This window comes from Tasmannia lanceolata, unplaced genomic scaffold (assembly GCF_043159265.1).
Source record: "Tasmannia lanceolata isolate RefF3 unplaced genomic scaffold, GAP_Taslan_0.1 ptg000008l, whole genome shotgun sequence".
In the NCBI taxonomy this organism is placed as follows: Eukaryota; Viridiplantae; Streptophyta; class Magnoliopsida; order Canellales; family Winteraceae; genus Tasmannia; species Tasmannia lanceolata.
In genome coordinates, this window is record NW_027518685.1 from 14435253 (window position 1) to 14454848 (window position 19596).

A 19596-nucleotide genomic window follows, 5' to 3' on the forward strand; every position below is an offset into this window, starting at 1 on the left:
GGATTTGAGGAGAATTTTAATGGTGTACCGGATTTCGGCCGAAATTTCGGCCAATTTCAGTTTCGGTGAGGGCCGAAACGCATACGGAAACAGGAATTTAAAACCATGCCAATTGGTGGAAAGTCCCCAAAGAGCATTTATAACATGTAGAAGTCAATGAATATTAAATGCACTCCGGTGACTTTCAACCAATGGGGAGGCTTTCATCCTATTTTTGCAAGGATGCCCCTCAGTCTAGCATTCCTCTATAAAGTATATATAAAACTATAAGGATTGCGTACCACAGTGGCGGTCAAAGTCAAAGACCCAACTAACTCTAGTGTCTTAAGAGAGGCCGACACCTCCCTCGATCACCCATTCCTTGTCATTATTTCTATTACATTCTATCCTATCGAGTTGTTATACGGTGTAAGCCCTTGTTCTTTTATGTGATATCTGAGAATCACCATCAATATGACATCTCAGGAATGAGGGTTTGACAACTAATCTTGACCGGATAGCTACATTCACAAATATTAATCAATCTGATCCTTTCCTTGGTGGTGTTTGGAAGCATTAGCTGCCTTTTTTTTTTATATCAAAACCATATAGTGATGTTGAGAAAATCCGCCAGGAAAATTCAATCCGGACATGCACAAATTAATGGAAAAGTAAAACAAGAAGCAAACCACAAGATGTACACCGAGTTTTGGGAATTGCTAGAGTCCATCGCAACACTCCATTCACAAGGTGGCTGGTCTAAAGAGCGACAGACCAGCCGCGAAAAGCCTTTTGTGATGGAGCTTAGCAAATCTCCTGAGTTTTTACGTGGTTCAAACAAGATGCCAACGTCCACGGGTGAGAACACGCTCTTCCACTATGAGAAAAACAATATACAAAGATTACAATTGGTTAACACAAACCCGCAACCTTTCCTCGCCCTCTCACCCAAGATCGTACAAGAGAGTAACCTGAGAAAACCCGAAACAAAATTCAAGAGAAAAACACCGAGAATAAAATCCCTTCTCTCTTTCCCACTCTCTTCGTCACACCCAAGCTGGCAAGCTGGCACCCTCTTGTAGCAGACCATCACAAGAGAGAAACATCTCTTTGTTTCCATATCTTAAGTTTTCCCAAAAACCTAAAAAAGATATAATTTTTCCCACTACAAATAGGAAACAAAGAAATTTTCCTATCAATGACTATCCCCTCCTGGAGGGAGATAGAAAGAACCCACTGAATCCATACTTTCTTTGTTTGAGAATGATGTTAGATCTGGATAATACGAAGCAATGAACTGGTTATTAGTTGATATATTTTTATCATGTAAAAATGTAGTTTCCTTCTTTGGGAGAAATGGTTATATTGGGACAAGGGCTAAGGATTCTATGTAAGTCTTAGATGTCGGACTTGTATTTGTAATCTTTGCGTATGGTGAAAACTGAAAACTCTTGGACCACCTTTGCCATGTTTTTTTGTTTTTGAAAGGTAACTTATTACAACCACAACTTACATAGGCGTCCCACAAAGTATATACAACAGATCAACAAAGACCTTGGCTGTGAATGTAGGCCTCTTGGCCGAACCACGTAAAATCTTGGTGTTCATTTTATGGTTTACTTTTCTTTTTTACTATTCAGTTTCTTTGTTCAGGATATGATTGGATTTGCCCGGCAGATTTTCTCAACAATTTCTATTCAGTGTCTCAAAAAATATAAACTCATTAAAATTGAAACTCGACAAAATTAAAATCCCATGACTGTTTTCAAAAGTTGAGTCAAGCCCATGGGCTGGAGTCTTCCCATACCCATTTCAAAAAAATTAAGAGAACAGGAAAAAAAAATTAAAGAAACTGGAGGAACAAAGGAATTCAAGTCCAGTGAAGAAATTTTCCTACACCAAGGTGTTTTCTATTTGATCCATATTCATTTTCAGCTGAATAATGCATGTTGCTGTAGAGATCTGCCTCTCTGGTGAGGAAATGGGACTCATGGAGTTCACTTTCCAGTACTCAACATTTTTCTTCTCTCCGTCCCCATAAATCCATTTCTCTTCCTCTCCCTCATCTTCAAATCCGCCGCTATCCGAGCTTGAAATAGTAACTTTTCTCCAATTATACCATATTCTAAGCATGATATAAAGCATTAACAGACATATTACTGTTGAAGTGAACACAATTGCCACTATAATGCCCGCGACCGCAGCGTCTGAAAGCCCTTTTCTTTCCGAACCCGGCAATTCCATGCACAGAACTAGTGGTACATTGCAGAGTTTTTTGTTCCCCAAGAAGGAGGTGAGAGGAAATTTTGACAAAGTTGAAGGAATGGGACCTTGGAGAAGGTTATTTGATAGGTCTAGTGTCTGAAGACTAGTTAGTTCCCCAAGTGATGAAGGTATTTGTCCTTGGAGTTTATTGAAAGAAAGATTTAGTCTCTCTAATTTCATGAGATTTCCAAGTGATGATGGGATGGAACCAGACAAAAGATTTCTACTGAGGTCTAGTACCTCTTGAAGATCAGTAAGTTTCTCTATCTCTGATGGTATTGAACCTGTCAAGAAATTCTCAGAGAGTCTCAATTCATAGAGCTTCTTGCAACCCTGGATCGTAGAAGGTATCGGGCCCGAAAGATTGTTTTTCTGAAGATTAAGGACATTCAAAGAAGTGAGATTTCCTATCTCTTGTGGAATGTTGCCCGAGAGGTTGTTTTCATGGAGAGAGAGCTTGAGTAGGCTTGAACAGTTTCCGAGTTCTGACGGTACTGTTCCATGGAAGTTGTTGGACGAAAGGTCAAGCTCTCCGAGAGGTTGTAACCTCCCTAACCATGATGGAATTGTGCCTGTCAATTGGTTTCCATTGAGAAGGAGATGACCCAATTTCATACAGTTTGAAAGTTCGAGTGGCACTTCGCCGGTGAGATTGTTTGACGATAAATCCAGAAAGTTGAGCTCCGTCTGTTGGCCTAATTCGTGTGGAATGATTCCACTCAAGACGTTATATCCGAGCCGGAGACGAATCAGCTTTCTTGATTCAGCAAGTGCTATTGGAATTGGGCCTGAAAAGCTGTTGTTTGTCAAGTCCAGTTTCATGAGAGAGCTTGAACCAGAGAGAGGAGAAATGCTTCCACTAAACCTATTGTTTGAAAAATTGATGATTGTGAGATTTTTCAGAAGGAAGAGAGATTGTGGGAGAGGACCTTCAAGAGAATTATTGTATAGTGTGATGACATTTAGCTCAGTAAGAAATCTGAATGTTGGTGGCAATTCTCCTGACAGTCTGTTATCAGCCAAGGTCATGGCTTGAAGCTTCTTGCAGTAACCCAAGCTTGCCGGAATTTGACCCGACAAGTCATTCTGCCTCAATTGAAGAAAACCCAAGTTCTTAAGCTTCCCAATTGTATCGGGGATGGACCCCGCAAAATGGTTTCCGAAGAAATCGATCCCTTCTAAGCTCGAGCAATTTGTTAACTCCGTTGGTATGGCTCCCGACATCTGGTTCTCGTAGAGAGAAAACAGTTTTAATCTCTGCAACTTCCCAATTTCTGATGGAATTCTACCTGTGAGGCTGTTGTGAAACAAAGACAAACTTTCTAAATTGGTTAAGTTTCCAATCGCAGAAGGTATGGTTCCTGTAAAGCTGTTGTTATGAAGTCGAAGATCGGAGAGTCTTTGTAGTTTGTCTATCCCAGATGGTATCTCCCCATTAAGGCCATTTTCTGAAAGATCCAATGCTTGAAGAGAAGAACAGTTAAGTAATTCAAGTGGGATTGCGCCAGATAGTTTGTTTCCTGATAGAAACAAGTTTTGCAAATTTGAATTGCCAATGCAGAGGTTGATGGGGATACCGCCTGTCAGAAAATTTCCCGAAAGGACTAGATACTGAAGATTTTTCAAATGGGAAGTTGATATATCGGTAGTCCCTGAAAGATTATTATTCGATAAATCAAGGATTTCCAGCTGGCTTAATTGATTTAGCTTAGAAGGAATACCACCAAACAATCTATTCCCAAGTAAATTCATGTATTTCAGATTGATCATACCACCAAGCTCGGTGGGAATTGATCCAGAGAGGCTGTTGTTGGCCAAGTTGAGAGTTTGTAAGGCCTCCAATTTCCCTATTGATGAGGGAATTTCTCCTTCTAGCCTGTTGTTAGCAGCACTGATAATTTGAATCTCTCTGCAGTTACCAATCTCCTCTGGTATGACACCACCGAGACTGTTCATCTGCAAGTTCAGTGTTTTAAGTTGCTTTAAATTGCCAATCTCCATTGGAATACTCCCATTTAATTGACAATTAGCAAGACCCAATATTTCTAAATGAGTGCAGTTTCCAATATGTGGAGTAATTTCTCCTGAGAGCATGTTATCTCCTATTCTCAGAACTTGAAGTTTCGACAAAAGGCCAATCTCTAGGGGAATCTTACCAGAGAGAGAATTAGAATATAACATCAGTTCTTTGAGATTTTCAAGCTTTCCTAGCTCGGACGGAATTGAACCAGTGAGAGAGTTCAGTGACAAATCCAGCACTTGAAGAGAAACAAGGTGTGCGAGTTCGGGCGATATCGAACCGGACAGTCCGGACCCAGATAAGTTCAGAGCCAGAACTTGGGTTTTATCATCAGAACATTTTAATCCATTCCAGCCACAAATATCAGACCCTGAAGACCAATTTTCAAGAACTCCTTTGACATCTATAAACTCAGATTTAACTCTTAAAATCCAGTAAGAATTAAAAGAATTATCTCCGAAAGTAACAGAAGGAATAATACTCAGTACTGATAAAAACAGCATGAGATAGTAGTTTTGGATCCTGACCATTGAAGAACTCATGTTCAATACTAGTCTAGAAGAAAATTATCAGAACATAAACAAAAATTACAGTTCTTTCACTCAGAGAGCTTGGTTCGACATATAGATGTAGAAGAAAACGATTGAGGACTCGTTCAACACGAAGAGAAGTTGATTTGCAACTAAATTTGAAAGTAGAAATTGAGACAGAAATTTGAATGGGAAGCGGAGTTGAAACTGGTGAGATGATGAAAGTTGAGAGTTTAAATAGTTGATGTAGTACTGCACAATCTGTTTGTAGAAAAGAGTAAAAAGCAATACAAAAGAGTTGAAACTTTAACCTTGGATTTTGGAGAAATGCTTTCCCTCTACTTTTTAGACTTGGAAAGTTTAATATCAATGGGCATTTATCAATCTTTCTGCAGGTTTGGGTAGCTTGTAAGATGGGTAAGGGCATGGGGATAAGATCATGAGTTGGGTATGCTAAATGAGAATAAAAGTAGATGGAGACCCACTTGCAGATCATGACAATTCAAGATGTGGATGTGGGCCTCTCTACATGGTAATTTCTTAGAATTTTGAAGTTTCGTTCTTTTATTTTCTTTCATTAGGATTCATAAATGATTGTAAAAATTCATTCCATGAATTTAAGTAGGGCTGACTTCAAAAGAATCACAGCAGAAAACTTTTAGTAATTAGTCAATTTATTTCAATTATTTTCAATGGGATGGGCATGAATATACTGCTACATACAACATGCTACTCATGCTATCAACTTATTTTATATTAAACTTTAGAAAAATTGGCTTACTTTTTCTTATCTTACTCAAATCAGGACTCCTTTCAATTGGAATCAACAAAGGGAATTTGATATCATAAACCACTCATTTGTTTGGCTTACATTGCCAGCCTTTCATCTTTATATTTTATAGAGATTTTTTGTACTAGATGAGGAAAAATCCAGGGGTAAATTCTTTTCTGCCTCAACCTAAGCCCACCTAATATATACCTAAAAGGAAGAAAACAGGAGAGCAAAACCACGACACCCACAATCACAAACTGCTACCATTGAAAACCAACTTCATAATTCAATTGAAACCATAAGAGAACATCTGATTTGATTTCTTGGTGTAAAAGACAGGGTCCCTTGTCTAATTAAATTTTATGGAGAGAACGTGACTTTTGGCATTATTATCTCCGGAGTCCTCATAAGATTCTCCTGTCTAAAAGAACCCAAACAAATGTAGACAAAGGGTTCAATTGTAAGGGATTTTGTGGAAACCAGACATATTTTTCTTAGTTCCCAGTAATTCCTTTTGCACTCACCTTTCCTTGGCTTATCAAGCTTTAAGCATAGGCAAGCAGCGTAGGCAAAAAAACAAGAAAAGATGTCCCATCAAAGTCCCAAGACTAGGAAACAAAGTACTACCAGTGGTCTACAAACTACAAAGTGGCCATCTCTCTCTCTCTCTCTCATCCATCAATATATATGGGATTTGCTAGGGAATTTTGCCGAAAGCCAGTTCCCAGCTCACTTTTGCAGGATAATCACCCAGTGTTGAATTTGTCTTATTCATTTAATTCATACGGAGAGACACTTCTCTACCGAAAAAGAGGGGATGCAAGCTTTTGGGAAAAATTGTATAGATTCACAATGAATGAACACATGCATCGTCGATATATTGTATTAGCATGCTTCCTAGTCTCTCCTATTGACCATGATTGATCTAAGCCGTTTATGCATAGTGGAGGCCTCATACAACTAGGCTGATGCAAGAACTATAGGCTGAAGCTCTGATACCAATTGATGTGAGACGGACAAGCAGCAACACAAAATGGAGATCACACCGGTAGCAATTTTCAATGGCAAAAAATAGGCCAATCGCATGATCCTAGTGTCCTATAATATGTACTTTTCCTCATTAAACATGGATGGACAGAAACTACATATAAGCAATGGTTCACATTCAACAATATAAAATACCGCATTACTGGAAGTTAGTATATCATAATTGGCATGATGTTTGGGTTACATGAACTCTAAAGCAAAGCCTATTAAATGAACGGTTCAGATCATACAAATATGGGACCCATTTATATTTATCTATACATCATAATTATCACTGCTCTCACCCAGTTACAAAAGTTCCTACATGTATGCCCTTCCTCCCCTCAAACTGAACTTCCGGTAACTTCTTAAACTACACACACACACACACAAACTCATTCTAGAAGTGTTCATTTTTTTTCTTCTACAAGTTAAGGGGTAATGTGATTACGTATTCTGTTGAAGTGCAGCTACTTGTTTAATCACCATTGTAAGGAAAAATTGACAACTTGGAAACGCATATAGAAAGTGCCACCTACTCCATAATCCAGAATGAAAGAAACCAATAATTTTGAGGTTTATAATATTAGAACTTATAGAGAGAGAGCAATAGATAAAAACTAAAGGCCAAAGGAGAAGGTACATGATTGAAATTAATAATGCTAACAACAACAATGGGATGGTGATATTCTTAAAAACAAAAATAAAAACATTTGGTCATTTTCTTAATAGATTTTTATATTATTCTTGCGCCAAAACTACTTTTGAAAACAGTGCAATTTTTCCACCTTTGACGACAATCCGATGAAAAATAAAATATTCTATATGATATTGCGATATCGAGGCAGTTACGAGTTTTGTTTCTTACATTTATTTTAAGATTGGTTAATTAGTTAATGTTGACTTTGCACTTAAATTACTCATCTGGTGTATTAGACGTTTCTCCTTATATTAATGAAATAGGTGTTTGTTTAGCTAATTTTGGTTTTTATCTTTGAAACTTTTTGAGCTCTTTGTATACCAAACCTGTGTTTCCCTCTCTTCGGCATTGACTCCTAAATCAAAGGAGAATTTGAAGGAGAGTCTCTATATTTAGTCAACTTGGTCTCTTGCTTCATCACTTGTGTGTGTAAAGTCCGTGCCTAGAATTCCCATTTGTACCAAAATAGGGGTATATTTTTTTATAATTTATCATAAAATAAAAGGTTTTTTTTTTGTCATAAGGATGCAATTATTTGTGTTCTTGGACAACATGACATGAATTGTATAACCATTTAGAATATCTTGATTGGATAGTTAGAATCAGCCATTGGTAAAAAATTTCGAGCATTAATTGAAGTCAAGTCCTCACGATGTCAAGTAGAAAAATGCTTTTTTTGTGACTTTTTACGGTGTTTGGTAGCCAATTTAGCACCACAATCCTTAAAGATTACTAGACAAGATTCAAAGCTAATTAATGCTTGTCTGGTGACGTGGCACTCATGTTCCCTACTTATACCTTCCATGCCATTCTCCTCAAGTAAATTTTTGCTTTGTCTCTTTTTCTATTTTTCTCTCTCTTTCCCCTCTCTCTGTGTATTGGTAATGATACCCCCTCCCATTACTCTTACGAGATTGACAAGCAAACATTACTTATCACTTTTCTACCAGGCAAATCCTAGGTAGATCAAACATTATAAATGTTTGTCTCCTCCTATTGACTACTTATACCACTAATCTTTGGATTGCAAGAAGAATATCTATGACACATAACTTTTTACTAAGAAAATTTTTTCTTTCCTTGATTTAGACGGGAATGATAAAATTAGAGTTGAATTAGAGGGATATCAACATAAATTGAAGGTCCCCATAAATAAAAACAGAATAGGGTTGGTTCAAGTAAACTTTTTCCGTGTCTAAAAACTATAAATGATTGAATAAGAGGGATAACAACATAAATCGAAGGTCCCCCTAAATAAAAATTGAATATGGATTGGTTCAAGCTATCCTTTCCAACCTTTTCCAAGAAATTCTTTCAATCCAAACAGGACCTAAATAAAATAGTAGAAAATATAAGCATGCAATGGTCCAAATTCAATGGTAAAAAAAAAAAGGCAATTAAAAACATGGTGAAGGTGGTTTATTTTAGGCCATGGCTAATGTAATGTAAACCCAGTTCTTTGAGTAGTTCATGCAGATCAATGTCAAGCTCGAGAGCATGATATAAGCTAGGAAGCATGATAATACAATGCATTCATCCATGTAAGGAAGCACTGGGGCATTATCACACCCCATTTCAGGTTTTGCGCATAAATTCACATGTAGAAAAATGAAGGGTGAGCCCACTGCCACTGAAAAGTTTGATGCACACATCTTCGTTTTTTTCCTCTTTGAATCTTCTTTGCAAGTCCTGCAATATGTTTTTGTAGATCGACTCATATCAATTAAACATTATTACGTTTTGTTTATTTTTTAACCCGGAATTTATCTAGTGTAATATCTGTTCTTATCAGTTTAATATCTGATACGTGGCCCATCTGGTTACATGATATTAACCCAATTTTTTTGGGGGATAGGGCCCACCAGCAGTAGCTTGTTATTGGGGGCTCTTAAATAATAATAAGATTTATCTAGTAACCCTGTGCGCCAACTGAATTCTTATTAATAGAAATAAAAGAATTACAGGAGGTAGGCATGGCACCTAGCCTCTGAAACCCAATTGCATCTAGAGGGAACTATCCTATGGGGTGATACTTGTTTTAAAAATAGCATAATTCTTTACTTGGGTCCTTTATATGATCACATTTTATTCTAGTTTTTATGTTCATCTATTTATGATTGTTACTGAACGTGATTTCAAAAATTGATCAACATTCTTGCTTATAAAGTAGGATCAGTTTAGCCTGTATTCTGCTAATGCACGTTTCAAGTAAAACAGTGTGACATTACACAGGAAAATTATATTACATAGACCAGCTTAACAAGGCCCCTCATAGCATCAAACTACAATCAAACATTTTTTTTTACAAAATTGAAGACATTCTATAACTGCCCTCCACCCCATTTTCCTTCTATTAACATTTCTATTATGCATCTCCACAATTACGTTAGTGGGTGTTGTAAGTTTTACTGGAAATTTGCAGTGTAGAAGTATATACGATGGATTTTTCTTCAGACTCATCTCCCACTTATCGGACAATCCGATGATTCTGAAAATCTTGGGCCAGAGGTGACAGATAACAACCGTGAACCTTCACCTTCTTCCATGTGTTCCATTACTAAAACATCTAAAAAGGGGGGCTCAGTTGGGAAAAGCTCACCCTGATCTCGATTACTTCTCAGGAGTTCCAGCACCTTCGTCATTGTTGGACGGTAACTTGGTGTCGCTTGTGTACACAAGAGTCCCACATGTACCACATGCAAGATCTCATCCTTCACACTCTCATCATAAAAAATTCTATCTATCAGACTTTCTATTGTATTAGCCTTATAATGACTCCATATCTGCAAAAAAGATGACATGATGAGGAAATTTTAAGACTCTGGATGAAATAAATAAGTAACGGTCATTGAACAGGATAGATTGCATTACTACCTTTGCATGGGATATTTCTTCATGGTATTAGAAATATTGACTATTTTTAAGCCATGTTCTTTTCCTTTGGTTGGGTAGAAAATGAGTAGAGTTAAACACATTTACATAAATGAAATCTACAATACATTCATGTGCATTGTGCAACAAACAAGAGTGATAAAGAGATGTCTGATTAGAAAAAGGGATTTGCTAGGGACCATCTCAGAAGACATTTCGCAGACCGGCTGTTGCATGGGAGAGCAGCCACATATTCTCACTTTTCAACAGATTTTTTCTTATTCATTTAATTCATCTGAGGTGGCTGCTCTCACATGCAACAGCCGGTCCACGAAATGCCTTCTGCGATGGTCTCTAGCAAATCCCTTAGAAAAAAGTTGGCTAGAGTGAGAAACTAGTCAGTAACCACTTACAAACCAATGTCATGCCTCTTAAGACAGATTTGTGTGGATATAAGTGAATGAGTTCTAAACTTCTAATAAATGACATGACAATCATTTTAAAGCAGAGGTGATGAAAAATCCTTGGGGGCGAAGTATAGTCACATAAAAACTTTGTTTGTTTGGATGACAGCCATATTTGGGTTTTTTTTTTTTTTAATCTCAGCCTTTCATGTAAAGTGAATGGCTAATTCCACCTCTTTAGAGTAATGCAAATTTAAAACATAATTGAGTTGAACCTTGATGAAAGATAAATTACTAAAAGATAATAAAGTAATGGTATTATTGCATGTAGTTCTAAAGAAATAAAGGCATGGTAGGGTTCTTATATGATCGGTGCAAATAATATATGAGCGGGCAAGAGTACAAGTAGGGACCACTTGCTCAATGATCCGAACGTTTTGTTTCTTAGGCCTTGCTATGGATAGATCATGGAGAAAAACTCACCCCATTGGATGATTCTAACCCTCCAATTTATAGAGGCTTCCTTGATGCATACAGAACGTCGCTTTTCTATTTTCTTGCTGTTTATTTAGTGGCCAATTTCAGACAGAGAAAACAATTTAGAAGAAAATATGAACTATTTTTCTCATGGAATTTCTTCCTTTTTTAATACACATGATTTTTATGGACATATTGTATGATTCTCCACCGATTTGGGATGTATGTGGTAAAGATTATGAAGATTAACGTGAGTTTGGCGATGGAAATGATTATGACTCGTATGAAAAAAATGAAGCACTTGTAGCGTGACCATCGTCAAACTCGCCTAATCTTCATAATCTTCATCTTCTTTCTCATCATCAACAACATAACAAATCGGCATAAAAGATGAAGAGTCGTATGAAACCGAAAGTGAAGCACTTGTAGTGAGACAATCTTTTATGTCTCTACAAAATAATCTAGGTGATTTGCTCCATTCCACCATAAAAAGAAATGTGAATTCGTTGGTCGTAGATAGTGAAGATCCATTGTAAAAAGATGTATATCCATTTGTGAAAAATTTTCCATATGTTGTTCTGAAAGACTTGCCTCCTAGATTACTACTGGAAAGTTTGCTTCCTATAGATCTATTATTGCAATCCACGAGCGAAGATGTTAAGTGATTCATAGATTGTTGTCGGCTTCATTAACAGGCAATTATCTTTGGAGGAGGAGGAGGTTTTTCCAATCTGGAGATGCCAGGAGACCATCAAAGATATGAATCAAGCCCCCAAGATACGTCTAAGGAAGAATTGATGTAGTAAAACCTATGATTTATCATAGTTGGGGACACGATTCAACAATCAACAGCCCAAAGCATCAATTGACAGATCCATCTGTCGATCGAGGGAAAATACGGAACATTGAGTAGAACTTTATTTTTAGCATGTTTTATTTTAGTTTCATTTCTTTTTCTGGACAAATCCAGGTGGGTTAAGGGTTCTTGTGCATGCATAAAGTCAAGCACATTTTATGGTTTTAGAAGAGTTGGTGTTATGCTATGAATGATTTAGGTGTTGCCTACCTATCTTGAATGGGAATAGAGTTGATTTGGTATCCTTTCCTTGATTTCGCCCTTTCTTCTTGATTACGTTGCTTGCAAGCCAGATTCTAATCCTCAAGATCACGATCTTCGCTTCCACATTGCATCACCTTGGAAATAAATGGTTTGGATCATTAAACAAGTGGCTCCCACTTTTACTTCCGCATGCTAATATTTGTCACGGGAAAAATATGCACACTTATCATATAAGAACCCTATTGCCATGTGCTTATCATTGCAAGGGCATTTCTTTCTTTTATAAATGAAGGTACCAATACTGATAATAGTCATGGTTTAATTATGCAAGCACTGTTATCTTGAACTTCGAAAAAATGAACAACCTATCCCTTTTGACTTTGATTTACAGAAGGGCAAGACAACGAAACAATACAAATCAAAAGTGTATCCTGCTCATTCAGAGAAGTGAAAATATCATTTTGTAAATACCACTACTGTTCGCATCAACGGGGTAGGAAAGAGTAACCATGATTGCAGTTGTAGAACCAGTTGACACTGAAGGATGCATAAGAGGACCAAGCAAACTAGCAAAATTAATAATTTATTTTTATTTCTGGGATAGAGAAAATGAAATGAATGCTTAAGTTAATTTGAAAAAATCAATACTTGGTAAAGTCATGGTGTCTCTAAGCCTAGAACACTGGATAGTTTAGCCTTTTTTTTTTCTTTTTTTTTTGGAATGGAAGTTTAACCGTGATCAATTATCATGATTTTTACAGCCATTTTGTGGGTTATGAGGTATGGGCAGGATAAAGCGAAAAATGACTACTTATCTTCAATAAGAAGGGAAATTGTTAATTACCTTTGCCAAGAAAGATTGCCCATGCTGTGATCCGACACCACTGCTACTCCTTTTTCCCATCACAATTTCAAAAATCAGTACACCGAAGCTGTATACGTCGGCCTTCTCAGTCAGATGTCCATGGACAACATATTCCGGAGCCATATACCCTCTGCAATTGCTTCAATCTTTTAATTATAATGATAACACAAAGTATGCTGAAAATTGAATCTTTTAATACCGAATGTAAGCTCAAAACTAAAATTGTCTCAAACAGTAACAAGGGAAAAAACTAAGATGGTTTCTGACCTAAATTTTCAAATATCAATAAGATAGATGCCAATGATTGAAATTGACCTTGAAAGTTGAAACCAAAAGATAATGACGGACTGAACTCCCTCCTACATTTTATGTAACCAAAAAGAATAAAGAAAGTCACCGAGGTCTTACAGTGTTCCAGCAATTCCGGTGCTAAGATGGGTCTGACCCTGAGTGAAAGATCTCGCAAGGCCGAAATCTGTTATTTTTGGCTTGAAATTATCATCCAGTAGTATATTACTTGCCTTAATGTCTCTGTGGATTATACGGATTTCAGATTCCTCATGAAGATAACAAAGCCCTTCGGCCACCCCTTGAATTATATCAAACCTCTTCTGCCAGTCTAAATGCTTCGCTTGGTTTGTATCTGTTGCAAATCGGATCGGTAGTCAGAAATAATTCCATGGTGATAACTGTAAACTGACATGATCTTTTCTGCATATAGATTGGAAGAAATTCCCATTAATGAAAATAAAAATCGATACAATAAATCAATAAGACCCTTGTATATTAGCATAACTTATTGTCCAATCCCGAAGAATGTTCCAAGTGGGAAGTGCCATGGTCTTAATACCTTAACTATTGCTTATGACCACAAAAACCAATATTAATTAAAACATGAGTTTACTTTCCCGTGCATGTGTCACTGTTATTTGCATTTATGCAGAGCAAGTGGCAATATACACAGATTTTAGAATCCGGGATTTCTTCAAAATTGTAGATGACAGAAAAAAGAAGAAGCAGACCAGCTGTCGTTTTCTGTTTTCTCACCCTTCTTTCCATCAGCAAGAGAGTAGCAGATCATCCCATGTTTCCAGGTTTTAGAAATCTCAGGATGAGGGAGAGATTTCTAAAACCTGGATTTCTTACTTAAAATCCAAGAAACACTGTCAGGACAGCATACACCAGCTTGATCACGAACCCTCTTTTACACTATTTTCAAACTAAAACCTGGTTACTAAAATTCGTGTATCCAAACGGCCCCTTAGACTCTTTTTCTTGGCAAGAAATGAGTAATGAATGAGAAACAATTTAGAAGTAGACAAGAGTCATATTCTGCAATTCTTTTTAGAATATCAAACCAAGTCCCCGACAGTTTACAAAATTGAAAAATAAGAATATTAAGCATATCAACACACAGATTAGGAACAGAATGAGATAGGCCATCATGAGCTCCAAATACTCTAATATACCAATGATAAAGATGAAAGCACATCATCTATCGAATTTCTTTTTCTAAAGACTTGTGGAACCCTGCGACTAAAACCAAATGGATTGTGTTATACACTGCCATTGCCTCACACTTTGCATGCATCCACTGATTTGGAATGGAATTAACTTCACTATTTAAAACAGACAGCCAAGATGACTAAATAGACATAGACCCACACAAATTCCAAAATCCTCCCTTCACATTGGTGGTTCTATCACAGAAAGTGCAGAAACCTCTAAAGCACCGGTTGATGTTATCTGTAACTACTATGCCACCACCTCCAACACCAGGAGTACACTTACATGTGCAATCAGCATTAAACCACAAGGCATTTTCACCCCATCAAACAGGTAATACATGGGGGGCTCTACCTTGCTTTAGACTAGCTCTTAAAATATCAAGCACCTAATGATCTTACAGGCATGTTGACTTACCACACGGACTTTTACCCCATCAAACAGATAATACATGTGGGGCTCTACCTTGCTTTAGACTAGTTCCTAAAATATCAAGCACCTAATAATCTTACAGGCATGTTGACTTACTAAACTAGTCTCTTTTCACATGGAATGGAGATTGCTTTCAAATTGTTTAACCATATACACAAAAGATCTGATTTCATGGGGTGTCATGGAACCTAGGTGTTTTGTTAGTGGGCAAACAAACAGTGTGAAATAACTTGGGTGCATGTTCGTAGATGGAAGAAATTAAATTTGGCGAAGGATTGCATTTTCACTCATTTACAAAGCAACCTTCACAAATACTCCTCTACTATCACTTCAAGTCCATTAGTGTGTTTGAAGATTTTCCATGTGTTCAACTATATCCTTCTCATATTAGAGATACTTTTTTTTTTGAAAGATAACTCATATTAGAGATACAAATATACTAAATAGACTATGTTTCAAAATGAACATAAAATCCAAAAACAAATCCATGAAGCATATACTCTTCATGACCAGACAAAGCAGCTGATTCAGGGCCAGAGAGAGATGGGAGAGACTGAGAGAAGCAGGGAAGAGAGAGAGATGTACAACTATCACAGGTCTCTACCCTAGGTAGGTCAGGTGCAACATGGATTTGGATACAATTGTAGGCATTTTAGGTGCTTTCCTACTTTTTAAAACACAAGATTCTAAGATTATTTAGTTTTGGGTTTCGAGTTTTAGCTACATGATCTCAATCCAACAACATATAAGCTTTCTCATAATATTCCAGTGCATATTATGGGCATCCATCATATAAGAACCCCTTAAAATGAGCAAAAATTGTTTCTCTCAAATTCACATGCCCAATTAAATTTCCTTGAAACACTATCAATAGCAGGAGACAATATGATAAGATCCTCTAATTACTGACACTAGAAAGAAGTTGAACAGAACCTAATAGAAGGAAAAAATGACCATGGTAAAACAAATCAATTTAAAAAACTCTGTAAGGAATGGAGCAATGAGAGATACCGAATAAAAACTGATCTAGGCTTTTGTGGAAGAAGTATTCATAAACGAGCAGACTTTCAGGGCCATCTGCACTGCAACCCAACAACTTCACTAGATTTTTGTGGCGCACCTGATTAACCAGATCAACTTCATTGAAGAATTGATCAACCCACTGTCTTGTATTGAGAAAGAGTCTCTTTATGGCAACTTCTCTTCCATCGGAAAGAACACCCTACAGTAAGAGAGAGAATTTCAAAACTCAAATACCTAGAAAAAGATTTGGATGGGCTCTTTTATACCTTGTATACAGCCCCATTGCTGCCTTGTCCAAGCTTGTTTGATGAATCAAAATTCTGGGTCGCTTTTTTCAACTCCTCATATCTAACATTCAGCTTGGATTGAGAAATGGCTACGGATAATCCCAATCCATACAAATCTGCTGGAAACTAAGGAGCTCAGAGATCCTTCTACACAAATATTTTATTGTGAACTCTAATTAGATTTTTTTTCTTTCTTTACCTCTTATAGATTTACCGTTTGATTTTCTTAAAATGCTCCGCTTCTTCCAAATCACAATACCGATTAACAGTAGAAATACTAGAAATCCACCAAAAGAACCCAACATAATCCAGAGGACCTTATTTTTTCCTGAAATTTTAGAAGATTCCATCAGTAAAACTAAAACAAACAAATAGCATTAGAATTTCAGGATTACTAAAATAAAAGCAAACCCAGTAAGAAATGAAGAAACTAAATACAGCATATCCAACTCCAACACAAACAATCCAATCTGCTGAGCTACTTCTTAAAAGAGTACCAAGCACACTAATCAGCAAAATTCAGAAAGTGTAACAATTAACGATCCAAGGTAAAAGGTGCAAGGTGAAAACATCGTAATTTACCCCTGAAATCATAATTGAATGGAACTCACATTGCTTCACTAAAGTAGTTCTATGAAATCATATTTTTCTTCACACCTGCAAGACTGAATGCAGTTTCTTTTCTTTTTTTAAGAAACAAGCGCAGGAAAAAAAGGCTTTAAATTTTATAAAATTGCACCGACAACTTAATTTGCGCCTCAAATCATAGGTTGAACGGAACTCATTTAAGTTCACTTATAGTAGATCAATGAAATCATGTTATCCTTAACACTTGCGATATTGAATGTAACCCCAAATCCATATGACATGAGTTCTGTTTTCTTTCTTCACAAACAAGAAGAGGAACCAAAACCTCCGATGAAATAGAATTAACCCAAACAAATTTCAGTGGATATATTCAGAAGTATGACAATAGATGAACAAAAACTAGGTTTAAGTCACGAAATTATATACCAACAGACAAAAGGATTGGAATCCAATAACTACTATCATCAACACTTGAACTAAAACCCTCAAATTTACCTGACGAATGTGAACCTGTCTGATTTATGTTCCAGAAAATCCCTGTCGAATACCTCATATAACAACCAGCATAGAGTGACCTGCCCTCTGTAGCCGGTGTACATAAAGCAATAGACGAAGCCGCATCATTGAGACAAGAACTACAGAGTTCCTTGTTCAAGTTCTCCCAACATTGTGCAAGGGCATAAAGTGTCAAATTGAAAGCCGACGCTGACCCAACAGCATAGCCCTTATTCCTTTGAGCTTCTAAGCTCACATTCCCAATAACCGCCTTGACCACTTGCCTAAATTTCTCAGGTTCTGAGCTGTTCCTACTGAATGAACAGACCTTTGAGGCCTCTGAATCCATGGCCTGATTGAAGAATGAGAAATTCTCATACCTCCCAAAACACCCATCTAGAAAAATCCTGCCACCTGTATTAGGGTAGCATTTTGGGAGCATAGATCGGATTTCTGAGAAACAGAGCCTACAGTCAATCGAATTAAGGTCTTTTAAGCACTGGGCAAGCCCAAAAACAGCATTTGGACCTTCTCCAACAATGGTAGTTCCAAAACCATTTTGAGTAACTAGAGAACTCAGATTATCCATTGCACGAACAAAATTTTCAGCAAGTACAGCACCAGAAACAGCAACGGTTGTGTTGCAAAATAAACCTGCAACTTGTGTACGCGGATCTGACATTGAAGTCCTCACAAAGCTTGAAACCATGAACATGAAAAGAATAACCTTGATGTTTTCTAAGAAACCCATGTTTCACACACCTCAATTATTCCTCCAATTTTATGGGCTCTTGAGAAATCTGACAAAAACAGAGAACAGTAAAATAAAATCTAGGAGAAACCCAACTTTAAAAGGTTATGTTGTTAACTACTGTGTTATCTGATTTCTACTACCAAATCAAAACCCTAATCTTCCTTTAGGCCATGTTTAGATTCCAAGAATTTCTGGAAAAGTTTGGAAAGGGAAAATATTTTTAAAGTCATAACTTTCTTTACACACAAAAAAGATAACTTGAACTAATCCTATTCAATTTTTACTCAGAGGCACCTTCCTCTATGATATTATCTGTCTAAACTAACCATAATCATATCATTTCCCTCTAAATTGTGAAAAGAAAAAAATTTCTTCCTATCCTAACAGGGCCTTAGAAAGAACAATTTCTCTACAGAACCCTAATTTTTCTTCTTCAGAAAACTGCAGAAATCATTAGGTTACAAACAGAGGACCGAAAAATATTAGAAACCCATCAAAAGAAACTCTATTCTAATCGTTCTATAGTTAAGGAATATCAGTTAGATAAAAACAACAGACAACTCTCATTTTTCACTGTAATCCTTCACAAATCCTGAAAACTAAACATTAGGAAGAAACCCATATGAAGAAAAGTTATACTTATCTAGTACGTGTAACCATAAGATTAGTTTCAAAGAAGACTGCAGAGAAAACAACAGATTTTCCCTTGAAAACCCCTGATTTCCTTCAGATGTCAGCAGAATCCATAATAGATGAGAATGGAGGCTTGTAATCTCAGAGAAAAATAGGTCTAGATGCAGGTTCCTACCCGTTTTCAAAGCAATGACGTGAAAAATTTGAAGTTTTGGTGGAAAAATGGCTCCATTTTCTTCATGGTTTTAAATGAAACAGGTGTGAATCTTTTTTCATATGCAATGGTTGAAATTAGATTTTGCAGGACAAATAACTAGGAAACTACCCTTGTTTCAGTTGAAAACAACATTAATACCCTCCTTTCTAGAAAGCTAAGGGAATGGATCACCAAGATACCCCCTTGCAAATGAGATACTCTAATCTTTCGATATAACCATATCCCAATACAGTTGGAGCTCTAATAATTAATGCACAATAAATTTAGGGAAATGATATCAGCACAGCCCTGCTTTTTATAATTGCACTAACTCATCTTGTATTTTATTATTTAAAAAGCCGTCGAAGGTTATTACAGTTCCCAAAAAGCTTTAGCTCCCACGGACCAGTTAAAAGAGTAATGACATGCTGAGTCATTTCCATATGTTTACGCCCCTTTCGATCACCAGGGTGTCCCTGGCGCCGGTGTATCAATGACTATAAGGGGGCAGCAAATGTACTTGATGTCAGAAAAATCCAGTGCTTTTGATTGCCATGTACAAGGGCGATCAAAAGAGGCGTAAATATCACTCCCCTTTCTCATGGCCTCTCCTTTTTTATTTTTTGATGACTGATGGGGGTATCCCCACCCCAATTTCTAGGATAGGACTATTCCCTACGGATGCACACAATCACCCATAAACCAAGCGCATC

The 19596-nt window shown here is 36.9% G+C and overlaps 2 protein-coding genes and 1 pseudogene across 5 annotated transcripts; 1 reads left to right on the top strand and 2 right to left on the bottom strand.

Annotated features, from left to right (window-relative positions):
- Nucleotides 1–1682: 1682 nt before the first annotated feature.
- Nucleotides 1683–5211, bottom strand: LOC143884480 (uncharacterized). Of its 2 annotated transcripts, XM_077388085.1 has the most exons (2): nt 4017–5211; nt 1683–3896 (listed from the first exon to the last, which is right to left on the bottom strand). In XM_077388085.1, exons 1-2 carry the CDS (start codon nt 4804–4806, stop codon nt 1873–1875), a joined length of 2814 nt encoding a protein of 937 aa, XP_077244200.1. In that variant the 5' UTR covers nt 4807–5211; the 3' UTR covers nt 1683–1872. The 2 variants fall into 2 exon arrangements, with proteins under 2 accessions (XP_077244200.1, XP_077244199.1); XM_077388084.1 differs by having other exon boundaries at nt 1683–5211.
- Nucleotides 5212–9038: 3827 nt separating this feature from the next.
- On the top strand, nt 9039–9214 carry LOC143885631 (U2 spliceosomal RNA; annotated as a pseudogene).
- Nucleotides 9215–9444: 230 nt separating this feature from the next.
- LOC143884484 (cysteine-rich receptor-like protein kinase 2) lies at nt 9445–19049 on the bottom strand. Of its 3 annotated transcripts, XM_077388096.1 has the most exons (8): nt 18863–19045; nt 17301–18100; nt 16417–16545; nt 16197–16333; nt 15919–16129; nt 13378–13612; nt 12949–13099; nt 9445–10075 (listed from the first exon to the last, which is right to left on the bottom strand). In XM_077388096.1, exons 2-8 carry the CDS (start codon nt 18049–18051, stop codon nt 9749–9751), a joined length of 1941 nt encoding a protein of 646 aa, XP_077244211.1. In that variant the 5' UTR covers nt 18052–18100; nt 18863–19045; the 3' UTR covers nt 9445–9748. The 3 variants fall into 3 exon arrangements, with proteins under 3 accessions (XP_077244211.1, XP_077244213.1, XP_077244210.1); XM_077388098.1 differs by having other exon boundaries at nt 16432–16545; nt 17301–19049; XM_077388095.1 differs by having other exon boundaries at nt 17301–19045.
- Nucleotides 19050–19596: the final 547 nt, after the last annotated feature.

What these genes read in the sequence shown, in the direction of transcription:
- LOC143884480 (XM_077388084.1), bottom strand. Translation starts at nt 4,806, where the DNA reads ATGAGTTCTTCAATGGTCAGGATCCAAAACTACTATCTCATGCTGTTT.
- LOC143884484 (XM_077388096.1), bottom strand. Translation starts at nt 18,051, where the DNA reads ATGGGTTTCTTAGAAAACATCAAGGTTATTCTTTTCATGTTCATGGTT. An exon ending in GCAATGGGGCTGTATACAAG is followed by an intron (nt 16,130 to 16,196) that starts GTATAAAAGAGC and finishes CTCTTACTGTAG; the next exon opens with GGTGTTCTTTCCGATGGAAG. An exon ending in GGCAATCTTTCTTGGCAAAG is followed by an intron (nt 10,076 to 12,948) that starts GTAATTAACAAT and finishes TCTTTTTTGCAG; the next exon opens with ATATGGAGTCATTATAAGGC.